This window comes from Danio rerio, chromosome 12 (genome assembly GCF_049306965.1).
Source record: "Danio rerio strain Tuebingen ecotype United States chromosome 12, GRCz12tu, whole genome shotgun sequence".
Lineage (NCBI taxonomy): Eukaryota > Metazoa > Chordata > Actinopteri > Cypriniformes > Danionidae > Danio > Danio rerio.
Genome location: NC_133187.1, coordinates 40855302 through 40875000, shown reverse-complemented (window position 1 = coordinate 40875000; position 19699 = coordinate 40855302). Strand labels below are relative to the sequence as shown.

Sequence of the window (19699 nt, the reverse complement as noted above, 5' to 3'; positions counted from 1 at the left end):
TTTTTTTTTTCAAAAAGCACCTAGCAACAAATTTAGCAAATTTTAAAGGGTCACGAAAGTCCAAAACACATTTTTAGAGCTGTTGACATTCAAAAATGTGTCCCATCTTGCTATAAACACTATTTCAACACAGATATTTCACAAAAAGAAGTAAAAACTGGTTGTTTTTGTGTTACTTCGAGCAAATTCGTTCTTCCGGTTTGAAACAAATATTTGAAACTGTATCACGTCGATTAGATACTTGGGTGTATTCCACGCTGGCTATCTGTACCTGGGAGTACTTTGTAACGTCTCTGAGTGTGCAGCACTCTATCATGAAAAAGCAATTCAAACCAATCAGCGCGCTCTATTGTGTATGCAGTGCAACTTCATTAATATGCATGATAGCTTCGAAGACAGTTTGTACAGTGTTCAGACGGCCACATTGTGTTGCCAAAACAAGTGGAAGACGAAGAACTGTTTGGAGATACGGGTCGTCAGTGTTGCGTTTTTAAATGTGCTGAAACTAAGGTTTTGTTTTCATTTTCCCGCTATGAGAGCGCAGGTGGACTCACGTGTGGAATACAGAGCTTGCGACAGAAATACTTTTTACGGAACATTTTTTACTCGAGAGCTTTTCGCATCTGGAAATGGTGAAATCCCGATTTGCTGCTCGTCTCCTTTTAATAATGACACGGTTGCAGTTAAAGTTGGTTGTCCTGTCTCTACAGATTTGGGAAGTACGCGATCAGTGCTCTTTGTTTGTTTATTCAGATGGCGAAGTTATTTCGTATTGTCAGCAGTATTCTTTCAGCGTTTAAAGACATACCTTAGTCAAAATGATTTTTGAGTTACTTAGTTTACAGTACGTTAATATCACTACAATATTATCGACTGAAAGATTTGTTGTAAATGCTGCACTCCGAGTGTAAACATGTATACACCACAATCAAACTATTTCCGACTGCCGTGTTGTTTTTTTCTCCGCATTTTATGACAGGATAGTCTACACATACATGGCTTTCTGACCTACTGAGTTCTTTCTCCTCTGCGTATGTGTGTTTGTTTCGGCTCGGTGAAAATCAGCATGTGCCCAAATGGAATCTCTTATTTTTTTTTCAAATTCTTCCCTCTTTCCCTCCCCCAACACTCCCACCTAAACAGAGCTAGACACACCCACCTTACTGACTTTTTCCAAACTAGAGGTGTGAAAACACCCTGCTGAGACAGGGGGGTTTCATGGCCCTTTAACATTCATCTGGCTAATTTTAGCAATTTTTAAAAAGTTACTCAAGAGCAGTGGCTGCAGGTTTCACTCAGCAGAGTAAATTGCTAGCTCATTTGTTTTTCATAACTGTTAATTTACTGATATTTGTTAACATGTTGGTAATTTAGGTAGCAATAAATTCCAATAGTGCTATAATTGTTGTCACTTTTACAAATGTGTTAATATCTCAAGTTAAAAAGAGTAAGTACACAAGCTGTGATTGTTTAAAATATTGTAACTGTTCATTATCAGTGTTATATTTACAAAAAAAAAAATAAAGTATCAAAAAGTGTTTGTAGTACTTTTACAAATAGTCAACTCTATTTTCATACAAATCTAAATGAACGCATTTCATATAATGTTTTTGCTGAGAGGGCCAGTCAATTTAAAAAAAACATTAATTATTTTGTATACTACATAAAGATGTAGTTTTGAGTTAGGAATACACAATAACATCCTCACACAAAGTAATATGCTAATAAGAACCTATTTATTGTGCATCTGGATGTAATGTTTTAATATAATAGAATACACAGCGCCTCAGAAAGTAGAGACATAACGGACTTGTCAGATACTATGTGATGACTCACCTATGTGTAAATTAGTGCGTAACGTCATTTGGCAAAAATTAGCTACTTTTTGGGCAGGCTTTAGCTACTTTTCATTGGAAATAGTTGGCAACACTGTTTACATTAAGTTATTAGAGCAGCTGATTGTAGTATTTGTTACCTATAATAATCAATAATCAATAGCGCAGACATCTAATTAAACAAGTATGTGTTATGTTTGCTATATCCAAGTTTATACAGAAAATGCACTTCCATCTCTTATTATTCACACTTAACCATGTCCAAAACCTTTTATTAATGAGGCGATTTGTATTCAATATGTGACATTTCCATCACTTGTTTTGTCATGCAGTACTTCAAAATGTGCATTAACAAAGAGTATTCCCAGTTGAACTGGCCTGAGTATTTCAGAAACTGCTGATCTAAAGGGATTTCATGTTCAATTTATAGAGTTTACAAAGATTGTTCCAAACAACAACAAAAATCCAGTGAGGTCTGCAGAAGAGCATTTCTGAACATGTAACACATGAAGCTGTGAACAGGATGAACTGCAGCAACAAAACAGCACATCTGTGACTGCTGAGAACAGTTAACTGAGGCTAGAATTAGGCTCAACAAAATCGGACAACATCAAATTGGGAATAGGTCGTATGTGTCTGATAAACTTTAAAGTTTGCCCGAACATTTACGATGGTACCAAAGTTGTTTTTAACCCAGCATTTTTTAACCCTGATTAAAATTTTGCTGAAGTGTATGAGTCCCACCTCTCAAGAGGGTTGATGTCCATGGAGAGTGTTTGTGTTTGCAAATAAACACAGCTGAAAGAAAGCTTCAGGGCTTTTGCTCTGCTAACGAGAAGTCCAGTTGTGTTTGGTTCTCCCTTAATAAAGTTCTCATAGATGATGTGCGTGCCATTGGCCTGTAGGGACATGTTAATTGAAAATTTGTAACTGCAGGGACTTTGTAATGAATTGTAAAAAGAACTGAAAAGCATTCGTTGTTGAGTACTATCATCCATTATGAATCCTACCGTTAGACTTGTGCCACAGACGTGTTCATTGTTGTCAAAGTAAAACTTCACTTGGCCATCTCGAACTGTTCCTTTGCAGTTGGCATCATTGAGGTGCAAGATCTCCGAAGGAAAGCCAGCATCAAAAAGCTGACAGCGAGACAGTGATAAGGAGCCATGGCTGTTTTCACAGGTTTCAGTGAAGTCTGAGAGAGAACACATCCAAGAGAATGTCAGCGATGACCAGAAACCAAAATATAACCTAGAGTGTATATGTACTGTATTTGAAATGTTTTTGTGGAATGAGTCTGACCAAAGGAGTCTGCTGCTGAAGGATGAGATCTGTGATGGTTCTTCTTGCAGGAACAGCCATAAACACCATGTTTCTTTTCACAATGTTCATTCTCAGTGCAGTTGAACTCAGAACAGTGATCTTCTTCAGCTAAAGGAGGAACCACATGACAACTTAATTTTCTATTTTTTTAAAGTCCATGTTACTTGCTAACACTGAATACACGACTATATAAGGCAAAAGCAACTGCCTTCATTTTTATGCAGCATTGACTCTAAAAGTATTCACTTATTCACTCTATAAGAATTATGTTTTTGTTTTTTTTTCTATTGTGCGGTTAACCAAGCCAACCACCTTTAAGACAAATTATATCAAATCAAAAGTATACGAAAATACCTTCAGGAAGGTTTGCTGTAGTGGAGGTCAGGTATGTGGTGCTATCATCTGTAAAGAATAAACATACATTATACTTATCTTTCACTAAACACAACATTTGACATGCTTACATATCATAGCAATTACACACATATATATTTATATATATATTTATATATATTTATATATATATATATATATATATATATATATATATATATATATATATATATTTATATATATTTATATATATATATATATATATATATATATATATATATATATATATATATATATATATATATATATATATATATATATATATTTTTTTATATATATATATATATATATATATATATATATATATATATATATATATATATATATATATATATATATATATATATACTAAAATCTCCAAACTAACAAAAAGACATTTTAAGAAAATTAAAAAGGGAAAAGAAAATTATACATAAATTTTTATATATCATCAGCGGCCATTAGCCTGTCTTTATGGCAACAGAGACCACATAATAAGCCCCTAAAGGAAGAAATGTGTTATGTTGTAGTGCTGTATTTATACCATATAAATGTAGTGTATTGACGGTGAAATGGGACTGGCATATCAGGAATGTGTGTTGTGTTGGCAGAAAGAAAGAAAGAAATACCCGCATGTGTTTAGCATTTTTCCTTATCGCAAACACAACAGGGACACTAAGGGACAAGGCAGCAACACCTTTATATATAAATAAAAAAAATAATTATAAAGTGGAGTTCATAGAGTGGAGTTTATATAAATGTAGTGCTCTCTTCTGTGAAGACAAAAATACAGTAAAAAATGTAGCTAGCTGCCTTTGTGAAAAATGGATTTTAAAAGCAAAACAAATACTGTATACATGTATGCATCTTGAAAAAAAAAAGAGGAAAACAAAAGACAAATATTATAAAGAATTGCGAATTACATACTAAATGACAATATTAAACAATTACGGGTTGTAGGTATAACGGTAATATATTTGAGTAAAAAATAAATAAAACATTGAAGAAGCAGAAAGATGGCTTCGACTTTATAATGCATCATTGGCATAAAGAGTTCATCCTGAGCTGTTTGCCTTGATTTGTTTTCTAAGATCCTCTGATTGCAAGTCATTAATTTCTGCTATTATGGACTGTGTACCTGGCTTTTGTAAGTGGTTGTATTAAGAAAGTGTACATTATAGAGGGCTTCAGTAGACGTAATAACAAAAAAAAAGGAAAAATCTGAACATTGAATAAATTGACTTAATGCATATTTTTTTCCTCAAATTGCATTACAAATACCTGAGGAAAGGCTTGTGGTGGTGATCATGTCTGTGGTGCTCTCTTCTGTCAAGCAAAAAAAAAATTTGAAAGTTAATATTTTTTCCATGTTACTTGCCAAATCTTAATACACGCCTAAAAATTTTGTTATGCAGCAATGATTCTGAAAGTAACTTTCTTATTCTATATAATCCTATATATTTTTTTCTATTGTGTTGTAAACCTTTGAGACAAATCACACCAAAACCAAAAGCATATTAAAATACCTTCAGGAAGGTTTGCGCTGGTGATGGTCAGGTATGTGGTGGTATCATCTGTAAAGAATAAGCATACATTATACTTGTTTCAATAAACACATCTGACATGCTTACATATCATAGTATAAATACACTAAAATCTCCAAATTAACAACAAAAAAAAAGTTCAAAACTTCTTTAGCCGCCTTAAATTTATAAGGCAAAACAAGCAGTGTATATGTATCTTATATTTTGAAAAAAAGAAAACAAAAAAACTATTATTATAAAGCATTGCGAATGACACACTAAACAACAATATTAAACACTAAATTACTGGTTGTGAGGGTAGCTGTAATATATTATAATATATATTAAAAAACCAGGAAGATGGTTTCAACTTGTTGATGCATCATATGCATATGCATATAAAGAGTTCATCCAGTGTTTTTTGTCTTGATTTGGTTTCTAAGATCCTCTGAGTTTGAATCATTTATTTAATAATTATTTATCATAATAAATTATGATTCAATGTGTATTTTTCCTCAAAATGTATTAAAAATACCTGAGGAAAGGCTTGTGGTGGTGATCATGTCTGTGGTGCTCTCTTCTGTCAAGCAAAAAAATAAAAATAAACAAAAAGCTTATATTTTCTATGTTACTTTCCAAATCTGAATATACTCCTCTGTTACATTAAACAAAACATGTACTATATATATATATATATATATATATATATATATATATATATATATATATATATAYAYATATATATATATATATATATATATATATATATATATATATATATATATACATATATACACACACACACACACACACACACACACACACACACACACACACACACACACACACACACACACACACACACACACAACAGTTCTGTCTGGTTCTCGAATCTGATTGGCTGATAGCCATGAGATATTTAAGTAATATCAGCACCCGTACAGCCTCTTTACCCTTTGTGTATTACTCCGCCCACATGCAGCCAGCAACATGCAGAGAAACACTACATTCTGACAAATATTACTGCTGTTAGACAACAAAATGTACTTTTGAGGATTTTTTTTTTTTGTCATGAATGTAGTAGTTTAGATTGCAACTATGCAGTTTATTTGTAAGAATAGTGCCTATTTTAAAATATTTACAATTTCTGAGAGAGCTCGTCGATAGCCATTAGCCTGCCGTAGTTTAGATCAAAGACGGTTGAAGTTTTCTATCCACAAGATGTTGACAACCTCGCATAATAAGCCCTAACGCTTAGAAGCTTATCATTGTCTGATTTCTAATAGCAGATCAAATCATTATTAAACTGGTAAGCATTCCTTCCAACATTCCTGTTTTTCCTGGGAGTATCCCGTATTTCAGATTAATCTCCCGCAACCATCCTGTTTTTTTATTTCTTCCGTTAAACTCCCCTAATTTCACCCACCCCCCTCTTTGGTACAGTCCGTGTTGCCAACTTTGATACAGTACCCGATCGCAGCGGCCGCCCATAACCCACTGTATCCTATACCGGTTCTCGACAGTGTTTATCACTATTCAGAGACCTCACCCCCGAACATCCCCTCCCACCGGTCTCTCTGATTTTCAGAAACATGTTGGCAGGTAAGATGATCTCTCTCTTTTGTATGTTGTAGTGCTGTACTATGTATATACCAATTTGCTCGCATATCAGGAATGTGTGTTGAGTTGGCAGAAAGAAAGAAGCAAAGTGCATGTGTTTAGCGTTTTTCCTTATCACTAACACAACATCAGTCTAGTAGTGATTGCACTGCTTTTACAGGGTTAATTAATATGACATCCCAATTGACCCTTCGCTAAGCCCCGCCCTCCTTAGCTACTGTTGCTACGCCTGTCAAGCTTTCGTGCCTGCAATGTCTATCACAATGTGTATGCACCGGTGTCAGACATTCCCAGGGATATAATAAGTCATTTTTGCCGAACAGATGAGATATCCAAGAAAGCCAGACAAAAAAGGACTGTATGCATTACAGGGGTATATTCATGACATAATAGGCAAAAATCCCAATTAATCACATTTAAAAGACTGAAACTTGTAATTTTGGCTATTCAAATGTCAAATAATGTAAAGGCAAGAAAATATATTGGTTTATTAGAATTTTTAGAACTTGTAACACAGATTTCTTCATGTAAACAACATACTAGTAATAATAGTAATAAAGTATTGAATACAAACAATTGTACTCATACAATAAAGTAGAAACAATTTTGCTTAGTCCTCCTTTACATTCAGCCAGTTGCTAAGACAGTCCAGTCTGTTGACATTATTGGGGGACAATGTGGACCTTTCCTTTTGAATAATGTGAGCTGAGAGTGAAAACAGATCACAAGCAGGATCACTGAATCAGCATATGCATTTCAGTGCCTAATTTTGTTGTTGATTATCACGTTCAAATTTGCTTAAACTAAGCATTCTTAAGTATGACTATATTTCACAAGGGTTCTGACACAACAACGTGAAGTAGACGCTTTACAAAAGTTTAAGTTTAAGGGGGAAAAACACAACAAAATGCGCTGTCTTTGACAGCTTGCGACAACATCTGACTTTCACTGAGTTGTTACATTTACATGGACACAAATACTCCACTTTTAATATGTTAAGATAATACTCTTTTTAAGGGTCTACCATGTAAAGATGTAAATTTTTGATTATCTTAAAGGACCACAGAGTCATGAAATGCGGAGGTTTTTCTTTCCATTCGCTATGCGGCATAAAATTCCATTAAAGCAAATGTCAGAGGATTAAAAAATGAAATATACGAAATTAGATGAAACATTGGAGAAAACGCTGTTGAGCCTGGTGATGCGACATTAATTGTTTTATACTGAAACTTTCCTTCTAAAAGTGCTTTATATATATATATATGGGGATGCCCAAACCTTTTTTATAAGGAGCCAAAAACCAAACTTTATCAAGGACTGTGGGCTGAAGTTGAATATACCAAACCATATTACATTACATTTGCCTGGATAATAATTAAAAATAACATTTAAATAATGATGTAGCATCATTTTAACATTTTATAATGAACTTATTACAGTTCATAATAAAATATTTATTATATATATATATATATATATATATATATATATATATATATATATATATATATATATATATATATATAATATAAAACTGTAAAATATTTGAGTAAAAAAAAAAGTATAATAAAAAGGCAGGAAGATGGTTTATAATGCATCATAGGCATGAAGAGTTCATCCTGTGCTTGTAGCCTTAATTTGTTTTCTAAGATCCTCTGATTGTGAATCATTTATGTTCTGTTAATATGGGCTGTGTACTTTAGTTTTGCACCTGGCTTTTATAAGTGGTAGTATTGAGAAAGTGTACATTATATGGATAGAGGGCTTCAGTAGACGCAATAACTAAAAATAAACAAGGAAAAATCTGAACATTGAATAAATTATGACTCAATGCATTTTATTCCTCAAATTGCATTACACATACCTGAGGGAAGGCTTGTGGTGGTGGTTGTCATGTCTGTAGTGCTCTCTTCAGCCAAGCAAAAAAAAAATTATATTTTTTTAATGTTAACTGCTATATCTGAATACATGCCTATACTAGGCAATAGTAATTGTCTTCTTTTGATTATGCAGCATTGATTCTAAAAGCAACTTTATTATTCACTCTACAAAAAATATATCTTTTTTTTCAATTGTGTTGTAAACTATTTAACAAATCATATCAAACCAAAAGTATATGAAAATACCTTCAGGAAGGTTTGCACTAGTGGTGGTCAGGTATGTGGTGCTATCATCTGTAAAGAATAAACCTACATTATACTTATGTTTCATTAAAAACATCTGACATGCTTACAGAGTGCTCTGCAAGTCATTTACTTTGTGTCTCTTTTTTTATTCACTGTCTCCAGAAAAGAATTTCACAACATTGTGTCTTTGCCATTTGAAGACAAACATTTTCATATGTGTACTCACCAAAGCAGCCACGGTGTCCATTTCTGACCGTACACTCCATATTTGCTGAGCAGAAGTAAGCAGAGCATCGCAGATCATTTGGAGCAAAACACTCACAGACTTGGGAACATTCTAGATCCCAGAACTGCTCGCCAACCTATGAAATCAAATCACAAAACTATAATTTCACATTTGCAGTGTACAGGATTTGAATCTATTTGTGGAGTTTTAGGAGTAATCAATTAAATATTGTTGAATTTCCTGATATTTGTCAAAAGTTAGTATTAATACTCACGTTAATGTAGAATCCATCATACAAGCAGCCGCATTGCTCCACTGATACACACTGTCCTCCACTTCTCACCAATCCATCATTACAGAAACATCCCTCTGAGCATGTGTGATCACAACTAGCATCAATGCTGCTGGCACATGTATGACCACAGTCTGTTCCGCACAACTCATAGTGGCTGTTATTTGAGCAGGACATTGCTGAAAATGTAGAAAAATCATCTATCATCTATATATTTAAAATCAAGCATATCATAAATATAAACCATTTGTTCACAAAATAAGATAAATAGCAGACAATGATCTTGCTCACCACAGGATGCACTTTCTCTCCATGGGTAGATGACAGCATTGTTAGCCTGACAGGCACTAGCGTAGGTTTGAATTGAGCGACACAGGACATTATTACGGTTTCCAGAAAGACACACATCAAACACACAGTCATCATAGTAGGCTTGAGGGTCTACAGAAACATGGCAGAAGCTAAATGGGCCTTCATTGGACCTGATGATTTCACACAGTGAACGGGCAGTTGTCTGATCTTGGCACAATGGGCAATTGTTTCCACAGCCATCATTGCATGGCAGGCCATCTTCAATCTTCCAACTTGCCCCAAACTGGTCTGCTGAGCGCACCAGATCACCTGAAGGAGTCATGAAGTCATCGCTGCTCTGGCCGTTAAAGTTTCCACACAGGCCACATGTAACACCGCTGTACTCTGCTGGTATGATGATGTTCAGTGTCCAGGAGCCTCCATAACTCACAATGAATCCAAAGTCAGTAGATACATATATGTACTGTCCGCTAGAGTAGACAGATAAACCACCAGAATTAAGCAGAATGGGGAGGTTTCTGGTCTCTCCATCAACCTGATTGAACAGAGAATAATGTCAATAAACATTTAAAGTCAAGCAGGCAATTTTCCACCTGACAATATACAATAATGCAGGTCTAAGCATAGGCTAGAGACTAATACCCGAGTGAAATTTCTCTAAAGTATATGTTGTAGATCAGTGATTCTCAGCCATGATCCTGGAGAACCACCAACTCTGCAAATTGTCCACCTCGTTCAGATTATGGGCTCATTAGTACCTGAAATGGGTGTGACAAAGGAGACATCCAATACACACAGTGCTGGTGGTCCTCCAGGAAAGTGGCTGAGAACCACTGTTGTAAATCATAGGACATATATAAACATATTTTAAACTTTTAGGCAACACAAAGCAATGTATGATTACCTCAACAGCAGAATGACCATTTAAATCCTGTGACATGTGCACCAAATGCCCAGAGACGTTGACAAAAACTTCCACTGTAATTGCCACTGTGAGTCCATGCCATGGTTCATTCCTTGCATCCACCTGGAAATGTGGAAGACCAATGGTGTCATTGCATACTGTGGCTAGCACATAGCGGCATGTGCCCTGGAAGTCAAAGAAGGTTCTATCAAAAGACATGTAATGAGGGTCTCCCGAAGCAGAGCAACGTGCTTGTGGACGAGGATGGCAGCCATATTCGCCATCCAACACTTGGCAGACTTCCTCTTCCCTGCAAGATGATGGTGTGCACTGGACATTTCCAGTAATTCCATCACAAACACACAAGAACTGGCACCCTTGACCATGCCAGAATCTCTGTCTAGCCTCATAATACCTCCCAGAGTAGTGACAACCACAACCCATGGGGGGCACACAGTGATCTCCATTCAACACATTTCCATCATTACACTGACAACCCTCCTGGCACTGCAAGCTGCACTGGAATGGAAATGAGAGGCTGGGGCAGGATGCAGGACAGGAGGTGCCACATACTTCATAATGGGTATTTTCTGGACAGGTGGGTTCTGTTATTTAAAAACAAAAAGCATAAATACAATGTCAGAAAACATTAACTTTACAGTTACATGAAATCGAGTTTTAGTCAGCACATCCTTAAAATATATGCTTACCACAGTTGGTGACATTTCTCCAGTCTTCTACTGCAATTCTATTCTGTTGACAAAGCAGTGTGTAACCTCGCAGAGCCTCACATAGAGCCTCTTTGGCACCTTGTGTTTGCTCCAGCAACTGAACACAATCAGCAATTCGCTGTTGAGGATTAAATGTCCTGCTGCACTCAGCAAACGGTCCATCAAGCATAGCCATGATACCACACTGTTGACTGAACTGGCTCCTGCTCTGAAACTGTCCTGGCACCCAGCTGTCAAACGGGTCCTCACAGTGGGCTGATAGGGATCCATCACGCCAACTGCCCGCAAACAGTTGAGTGTCGTTTAAAAGGACGCCATCTGGTGTGTAAAACTCATCAGCAATATTTCCATTCAAGTTTCCACAAAGTCCTCCAAGTGTGCCATTGTAGGTGCTTGGTGCTGTGATGCGGACAATGTGTGGCCAGTCGGCTCTCACTGTCACCCCAAAGTTTGTTTCCAAAACAAAACCCCTCACACTGCTGTGATAGATGCGGATTTGACCAGAGCCAACACTGACGGGTAGACCAACCATCTGTCCATCCACCTGAAGAGACAAAGTATAAAGAAACTTTTTCATGTTGCAGACAGATTGAAACAGAATGCAGCAATGCTCTCATTCTCATAGATTTACATGTCAATACGTTGCATTACCTTTACATTGCTTCCTTCTCCCATTTCAATGGAGACCTGGATTCCTCCTGCCTCGAACTTCAAAAATCTGGAAAAGTTTTGAAAACCTCTGGGTACTTTCTCTACGGTCAATACAAAGTGTGGTAAAGAGCATTGCCCCATCACCCTAGCTAGGGTCAGTCCACATGCTCCAGCGTATCTGAAAATTTGCCCGTCAAAGGTGTGATATGACCCTAGATCTTCAACTGAGCAGGTAGCATAACCAATTGGTCTGCAGCCTCTGACACCATTATGGACCTCACACACCTCTCCTGGACCACACTGATACTGATGGCAGATCATTGACATGCTGCTGCACACACATTGTCTCCCACAGTCACCGTCCAACACTACCGATTGTCCTTCAGCGTAATAAAAACCCTCAAACGTACAACCACAGTTTGCTTGAGGCACGCACACTCCAGCACTGAGAATGTACCCATAATCACAGATACAACTTTCCTGATTTGGCAAAGGGCAGTTCATTGGGGCGGATGGATTACTACATGTTGCTGGGCAGCCTGTTCCTTGAGGCTCAAAATGACTGTGTTCAGGGCACTGAATTTCTGGGAATGAAGAAAGAAAATAGAGAATATGCATCAACTCCTGTAATGTTTCAATGTAGTCAGATATTTGTTCTATTCAAATCATTATTCTCTGCAGGAGACCTACCACAAAATCCTTGCTGCCTCCACTGCCCAAGGTGTACACCCTGTTGTTGGCACTGAGTGGCATACACATTGAGAGCCTGGCACAAAATTGGCTGGTACCCTTCTCCCAAACAAAGGTCATAGACACAGTTCTCCATGTACGTCTGTGGCGCAAGAACAGAATGGCAAGCCGCAAAAGGACCAGCAACATCTCCAAGGATTCCACAGTGGTTTGTGTCACTGTAACGATTTCTTTCATCAGTGGTGCAAACAGCGCAAGCCAGACCTGTGCACCTGACATTATGGCACTCAGGGTCTGTGTCACTATCTACTTTCCAACTGTTGGCAAAGTCCACATCTGAGCTCAAGATCTCCCCACTGGGTGAACGGAAGTCATCATCAGATTGCAGGTTATAGTTTCCACACAGACCACAGGTGACATTCTGATAGTCATATGGTACAGAGATCCTGACATAGCTGTATGCATCATATGTAACAAGCAGACCAAAGTCTGTGCTGATGAGCAAAGAAAAACCTGACTGATAGACTTGGATGGAGCCATTGTGTAGGGAGAATGGTGTTGCTGCAAAGCTTCCATTAATCTGAACAACGTTAGAAAAACAATGAATTAGAAAATTGAATAAAAGCCAGCAATTGAGAGAGAATTAAAATAAATACTTATACTGACCCTTGCTTCATAGTTGTGACCTCTGACCAGTTCAATTACTTCATCATAGACAAACACTCTAACCATCCGTGTCCAAGACACATGCGTGCTACCTCTATGCTCATTTTTGCCTTCAATGCGATAATATGGCAATCCAATACCGCAAGCCTAAACAAAGATTAAATGATTATTGGCAGATCCACAGCTATTACACAATAAACAGAAAGCCACTATAGAGCAGATGTAGCTTCTCAGAATCATGCTTCTGAGAGTTCAAATCTAACGCCATCGAACACACCTGACTCAGCCAATCAAAATAATATTGGCTACTATAAAACCATAGTCAGGTCTGTTGAAGTAGGGTTGGAGCTGTAATCTGCAGGATGGCGGCTCTCTGGAAGTTTAGCAACACCAACCATGGAGAAAGACTAACCTCAGATAGAACGTATGTGCAGGTCCCTTGAAAGTGAAAAACCTGATTGTCAAACGTGTAGTAGTGAGGATCACCAGAGACGGTACATGTTTGACGTGGAATGTTCTGGCAGGAGTATTGGAAGGCTGCTGGACGACAGGCTTGGGAATAACTGCATGGCTCCGGGCTACACTGAAGACCACTGTTGGTACAAATGCATTTCTGCCGGCAGGTGGCATCACTCCAGAAAGAGTCTCCAAGCTGCACTGCACTACCTAGAAAATAAGTTCACAAGGCTTCAAACTTGAAATTACAGGATGATTAATAAATAAATACATTTTTATTAAGATTTCTTAGTTCACATATAAGTTACAGCAATTTAAAAATACCAAAGAATTTATTTAGTTTAGGACAGAAGTGTCTAATCCTTCTCTTAATGTAAATTATTCTGCAGATGGATACCTGCCAGTTTCCAGCAACAAAGAAAATTGTGGATAAAAGGTGCAAGTGTGTTTTAGCAGGGGTAATAAATAAGGGAAGGAAAGAGGCCCTCCAGGACAAAATGTGGACACCCCCAATCTAGGAGCACAGCAGGCTAACAAACAAAAAAACATACCATTAAACTGACAACCACGTGATCCATGATCTGTTCTGAAGGCCCATCTGCCTGGCACATTGACATTGCTGCTGTATGTCAAGTTTGTGAAGTTATTCGAGAAAGATCCAGGAATTGAGAAATGGTATTTTGAGTTGATGGTGTCATAACCAGCCTGTAATAATTATGATAAAACACTTTAAGTATCTTATTTGCATAGTCTTATAACTATCTTTATTTTAGTAGCCATGTTAAGCACACCTGTATATTACGTTGAGCTGGAGCAATTGTTCCATAATTCATCAATACAAATGTGAAATGGCCATCTGAAATCAAAACCACTTGGAAAGATGTTTCCTGAAAAATACAATTATAAATGTGCTGGTCAATACCAGTTAAAACAGTTCTTGTTGCTAATTGAAAGAGTTATTGAATATATAACAATTATTCTTTCTTTGGTTCATTCTTTTCGATTTCTCCAATATGTTATCAATCAAGGACAGGAATCGAGTCAGGATTTTTACCGTTCTTGATTGAGGAAAATATGCTACTCTGTCCCATGTTGCTACAAAGACCCAAGTAGCAGAGAAGCTCAGATCAGGGAAGTATTGGTTAATGTCTTGTGTGGCCTCTGTGAGCACACTGCTGTTGGTGTACTGACGATATGAAACCACACCATTCCCACGGGTGTCCAAATCTGTCCAGAATGGAGCAATGATGTCTGTTCCACCATAACCTGGGAAACTGTATGGCGTAAAGCTGCCAAACTGCCCATTAAAAGTCAAGTCTCCATTGTTGTTGACCTGAAACAGATTAACATGACTTATAATGTACAGCTTATTTAAAATAATGCAAGTTATTATTATCACGGTTAGAAATATCTACAGGCTACAAGACTGTTAAGGAATCTGTATAAGGTTGAAAACATGTTTGAATGAACAAGATTGCTTTGTATACTGACTTACATATATCCGACTATATCGTTGTCCAAAAAAAATGAACTGTTGCAGAAGGTAGATCACAGATGAACTGCCATCATCAGAACGAGCAATCACTGTGTCTCCATCACCAAATGGATAAAACACAGCTGTGGAAATTTTTATTCATATCAAAGTGAAACCATATTAGCAACTTGTATGAATGTTTGCATGCATTTATTTAATAACCATTTATTTTTTCAATAAATATTGAAAACCAATTACAAATGAGTTCAAACATACCTGGGGGGATTGGCCTGGTGGTCGTCATGTTAATGGGGCTCTGTCCTAAAAAGAAAGAGTTAAAAAAGAGAGATTTTTAACATTACAGGCCAGTGCTTATAGGTGCAGTATGTAAGTTTGACACCCAGTGGTTGAACTAAGTATTACATTGCAAACCCAAGCACAGGTTGCCAGGTGGACAACAAACAGGAGCGAGTCTCAGGCCTAAAGGCTTATTTAAATCATGTTCTAAATAAATGCAACAGCACGCAACAGAAGAAATGTTTTCCATATTCAAAGGAGTTTTTGTTCTAACCAACACCTCGAATTGAAATATTAGAAATGGCTTCTATTGTTTTGAGCTGAACAACAGAAAACTCACAATGATCACCTTAGGTGCACCTCATGTGCTTTATTCAGCGTTAAATGCTAATAATGCAAGTTTGAATGCCATTTTACATGACATGTATTGCCATACTACTGAAAGCTGCAGCAGATAGTTTCACCTCAGATCTTGAAAATAAAACAAACCATTTTAAACTGAACTTTAAAACTGTGACTCAAAACCAACACATATCAGTGATTCAGCTAGTACATTTAATAATGTTAAAGAGGTTTGATATGAATTAATTAGATTATAATCTTAATAATAATAAATTCATGAGTGAGTGCATATTCTGTGCTCCTGAATGGCCGTATTTAAATTTCTGCTGCGTTTTGACTGGTGCAAACAGCAAAATTGCTTATCACTGCAAATCTTGTCACCTGGCATGTTGGTTGGACAAAGGGTTACAATGTAACCTACTCACCTAATGTTTTTGTTCATAATTTTTTTATTATTTGCTAATTAATAACCTCATGTGGAACTCTGAATCTGTGTCTCATTTCTGAGTCTGCTACTGTCCACTGGAGGTCGCAAATTGGTCATGGACATAGGCTTTGAGAGTCTTTCTGACTGAATGAATATGTGGTTTTCCAACAAGGCAACCCAGTGTGCTGAAAAATAATTGGCTAAACTGGCATTGAGTGAGTTAAAAGAACCAAAACAAAGACAGCGATCCAGCACAAAACGCCCATTTTCAAAGCAGAATAACTGACTTCAGCATTGTTTTTTAGATAAACAAGAATGTTTACTTGGCATGTTTCTTAAAGGTTCAGGACACCCCGGAGAACTTTTTTTTTTATATTAACAGATGTGTGTGTGTTGAGCATTAGTTAAGACAATGTTAGCACCTGTCAGCTTTAATTGTGGGGAAAACTGGATAATTTTGAGCTTTTGTCAGCTAATTTCAGCTTCCGGGTTTAAAATGATTTTTGTGGCGGTATCAAAATCGGCGACGTAGCACAGAACTGCAAGTGCAATGATGACGCGTCGGTTTCTCATTATTATTCATAGCGGAGTTTTCTTATCCTATGAGAAGAGCCGGCTGCTTAATTATTCATGAGACCTGCCAGACCTGCCAGTGTCAAGCCCGAGCTGAGAGACACGGAAACCACGGCACAGTATTTAGCCGTTCACGAAGGCTCATATGCGTTTGTTTCCATCATCCAAGGGGTTTGTTGCATGCTTTTCCCCGCGATCTTGTCAGAGCCGATCATACAGCAAAGCTGTGTGTGTGCTGCTAGCATTTTTGTCGGGAAAGCAGCACGAGAATTAGAGAATGGCGGACGCTGTCTTTTATCAGGAGTTCGTTCACATTCAGACACATCGCCGTGCTGCTGTGTTTGCCTAAATCCTCCAGATTACCAGCAGGGTTAATGGTTAAAATAGACGGGTCAGGAGACCTGCTGCACTGAGTCTGCTGGATACGGGGATTGAAGGAGAAGTCCTCATTTATAGTGTTTACATGAACACGATTATCTTTATAATGATATAAATTGTGGTTGTCTGTATATGAAATTACAAATAACAAATGTAGCAGGGCATTAAATCACTGTTCATTTCTTTGCATTTTAACTTTGTAAACTATATACTCAAGCGTCTCCTCTTTGTGTCTCATTTTGTGAGCTAACTGACAACAGCAGTTATTCGCTCCCCTTCTCCCCTGCTGGCCACGCCCACTCCTGCCCGATGCTCGCGGAGCTCCACGCCCATTAATCATGCATCTTTTGAAAAAAATCTGACGTAGACTTTAACCGAAAGAGGGGGGTGTCATGGCCCTTTAAATATCTGAAAACATATTATGGATTTTTTATGCTTTAGAAGAGTCAAAAACTTACATACAGCACCTTGAAATCCCTATAGCTCACAAAAAAAAATTCTGTTTTTTTTTTTTTTGCACCATTAAATTGAGAAATATATAAAAAGTCTTGAAAATATATATAAAATCTTGAACAAAGCTAACCACTTAATACAAGTCAACACATCAACAACAACAATCAATCAATAAAAATGTTCACGTGCTTACAATGTTTATAATGATGAAAGGAACATTTTAATGGCAATCATGTAACGTTATATCATTTCACTGTCATCATGAGCTGATTATGTCAAAAGAACAATTGCAAATGTCAGATTTATACAATCCATGCAAATAAACATAATATTTTGCATAAATGTATAGGCCCTTAAGGTAACATTTTACCACCTGTCAAATATTTAAAAATGTTTAAAAAGAAAATCTACATAAAAATATATGTATATACCTGTGGGAAGACTTGAACTGGTTGTGGTTATGTATGTCGTACTCTCTTCTGTAAAGAGAAATTACATGACAGGCTTGTTTTACAATATTGCTTGGCAATTCTGATATTTCTAGTAAGTGCAATAGTAATCATCTACTCATGCTTCATATGAATGGATAACTGCCGCATTAACCAAAACAAAAGAACATTTATTTGTAGATAAAGCAACCCATTTTGCTGGTAAAAGTCTAAGAGAAATGTTTTGGGGAACATTATAGACATGAACAGACCGTAACAGCCACGTTGTCCATTTCTGACCGTACACTCCATAGTCGGTGGGCAGAAGTAACCAGAGCAGCGCAGATCATTAGGAGCAAAACACTGACAGACTTGTGAACATTCTAGATTCCAGAACCGCTCACCAACCTATAAAATCATATCACAAAACAATTAACAAAGATTAGAGAACAGAAGATGATAGCACTTGAGAGGAGTTGTTACAGAAGTGATACTCTTCATACAAGACTCCGCATTTTAATGTTTTATGGGATCTAGTGAAGCTTTATCAAACCGCAAATTCAATCCTCACGTTAATGTAGAATCCATCATACGAGCAGCCGCATTGCTCCACTGATACACACTGTCCTCCACTCCTCGCCAATCCATCATTACAGAAACATCCCTCTGAGCATGTGTGATCACAACTAGCATCAATGCTGCTGGCACAAGTATGACCACAGTCTGTTCCACACAACTCATAGTGACTGTTATTTGAGCAGGCCATAGCTGGGAATGTAGCAAAAATGTTTAAATATTACCCATCTCATAAATATTTACCATTATTTCACACTATAAGCTACTGTATTTAGCAGACAATGATCTTGCTCACCACAGGATGCACTTTCTCTCCATGGGTAGATGACAGCATTGTTTGCCTGACAGGCACTAGCGTAGGTTTGAATTGAGCGACACAGGACATTATTACGGTTTCCAGACAGACACACATCAAACACACAGTCATCATAGTAGGCTTGAGGGTCTACAGAAACATGGCAGAAGCTAAATGGGCCTTCACTGGACCTGATGATTTCACACAGTGAACGGGCAGTTGTCTGATCTTGGCACAATGGGCAATTGTTTCCACAGCCATCATTGCATGACAGGCCATCTTCAACCTTCCAACTTGCCCCAAACTGGTCTGCTGAGCGCACCAGATCACCTGAAGGAGTCATGAAGTCATCGCTGCTCTGGCCGTTAAAGTTTCCACACAGGCCACATGTAACACCGCTGTACTCTGCTGGTATGATGATGTTCAGTGTCCAGGAGCCTCCATAACTCACAACAAAGCCAAAGTCAGTAGATACATATATGTACTGTCCGCTGGAGTAGACAGATACACGACCAGAATTAAGCAGAACGGGGAGGTTTCTGGTCTCTCCATCAACCTGATTGAACAGAGAATAATGTCAATAAACATTCAAAGTCAAGCAGGCAATTTTCCACCTGACAATATACAGTAATGCACATCTGGGCATAGGCTAGAGACTAATACCCGAGTGAAATTTCTCTAAAGTATATGTTGTAGATCAGTGATTCTCAGCCATGATCCTGGAGAACC

At 37.4% G+C, this 19699-nt stretch overlaps 2 protein-coding genes across 3 annotated transcripts in view; both read right to left on the bottom strand.

The window, feature by feature from the left end:
• Window positions 1–19699, bottom strand: part of LOC110437733 (alpha-tectorin) — a 47377-nt gene that overhangs the window by 4375 nt on the left and 23303 nt on the right. Inside the window, exons 15-41 of one of the 2 annotated variants that reach the window (XM_021480403.3) lie at window positions 18971–19526; window positions 18671–18867; window positions 18372–18507; window positions 18103–18150; window positions 15478–15522; window positions 15223–15344; window positions 14782–15060; window positions 14519–14614; window positions 14279–14432; window positions 13684–13937; window positions 13272–13418; window positions 12606–13185; window positions 11916–12499; window positions 11244–11808; window positions 10534–11138; window positions 9609–10164; window positions 9300–9496; window positions 9026–9161; window positions 8800–8847; window positions 8538–8582; window positions 5589–5633; window positions 5057–5104; window positions 4812–4856; window positions 3513–3560; window positions 3138–3266; window positions 2846–3030; window positions 2580–2734 (exon numbers count right to left, since the gene is read on the bottom strand). In XM_021480403.3, coding sequence (XP_021336078.3) covers window positions 2580–2734; window positions 2846–3030; window positions 3138–3266; window positions 3513–3560; window positions 4812–4856; window positions 5057–5104; window positions 5589–5633; window positions 8538–8582; window positions 8800–8847; window positions 9026–9161; window positions 9300–9496; window positions 9609–10164; window positions 10534–11138; window positions 11244–11808; window positions 11916–12499; window positions 12606–13185; window positions 13272–13418; window positions 13684–13937; window positions 14279–14432; window positions 14519–14614; window positions 14782–15060; window positions 15223–15344; window positions 15478–15522; window positions 18103–18150; window positions 18372–18507; window positions 18671–18867; window positions 18971–19526 — 6005 coding nt within the window. Of the gene's footprint in view, window positions 1–2579; window positions 2735–2845; window positions 3031–3137; window positions 3267–3512; window positions 3561–4811; window positions 4857–5056; window positions 5105–5588; window positions 5634–8537; window positions 8583–8799; window positions 8848–9025; window positions 9162–9299; window positions 9497–9608; window positions 10165–10533; window positions 11139–11243; window positions 11809–11915; window positions 12500–12605; window positions 13186–13271; window positions 13419–13683; window positions 13938–14278; window positions 14433–14518; window positions 14615–14781; window positions 15061–15222; window positions 15345–15477; window positions 15523–18102; window positions 18212–18268; window positions 18319–18371; window positions 18508–18670; window positions 18868–18970; window positions 19527–19699 lie in introns of those variants that run through there. The other variant, XM_073918829.1, reaches the window with a different exon arrangement.
• The window catches only part of si:ch211-39f2.3, a 97095-nt gene that overhangs the window by 65796 nt on the left and 11600 nt on the right, over window positions 1–19699 (bottom strand). The window lies entirely within an intron of this gene.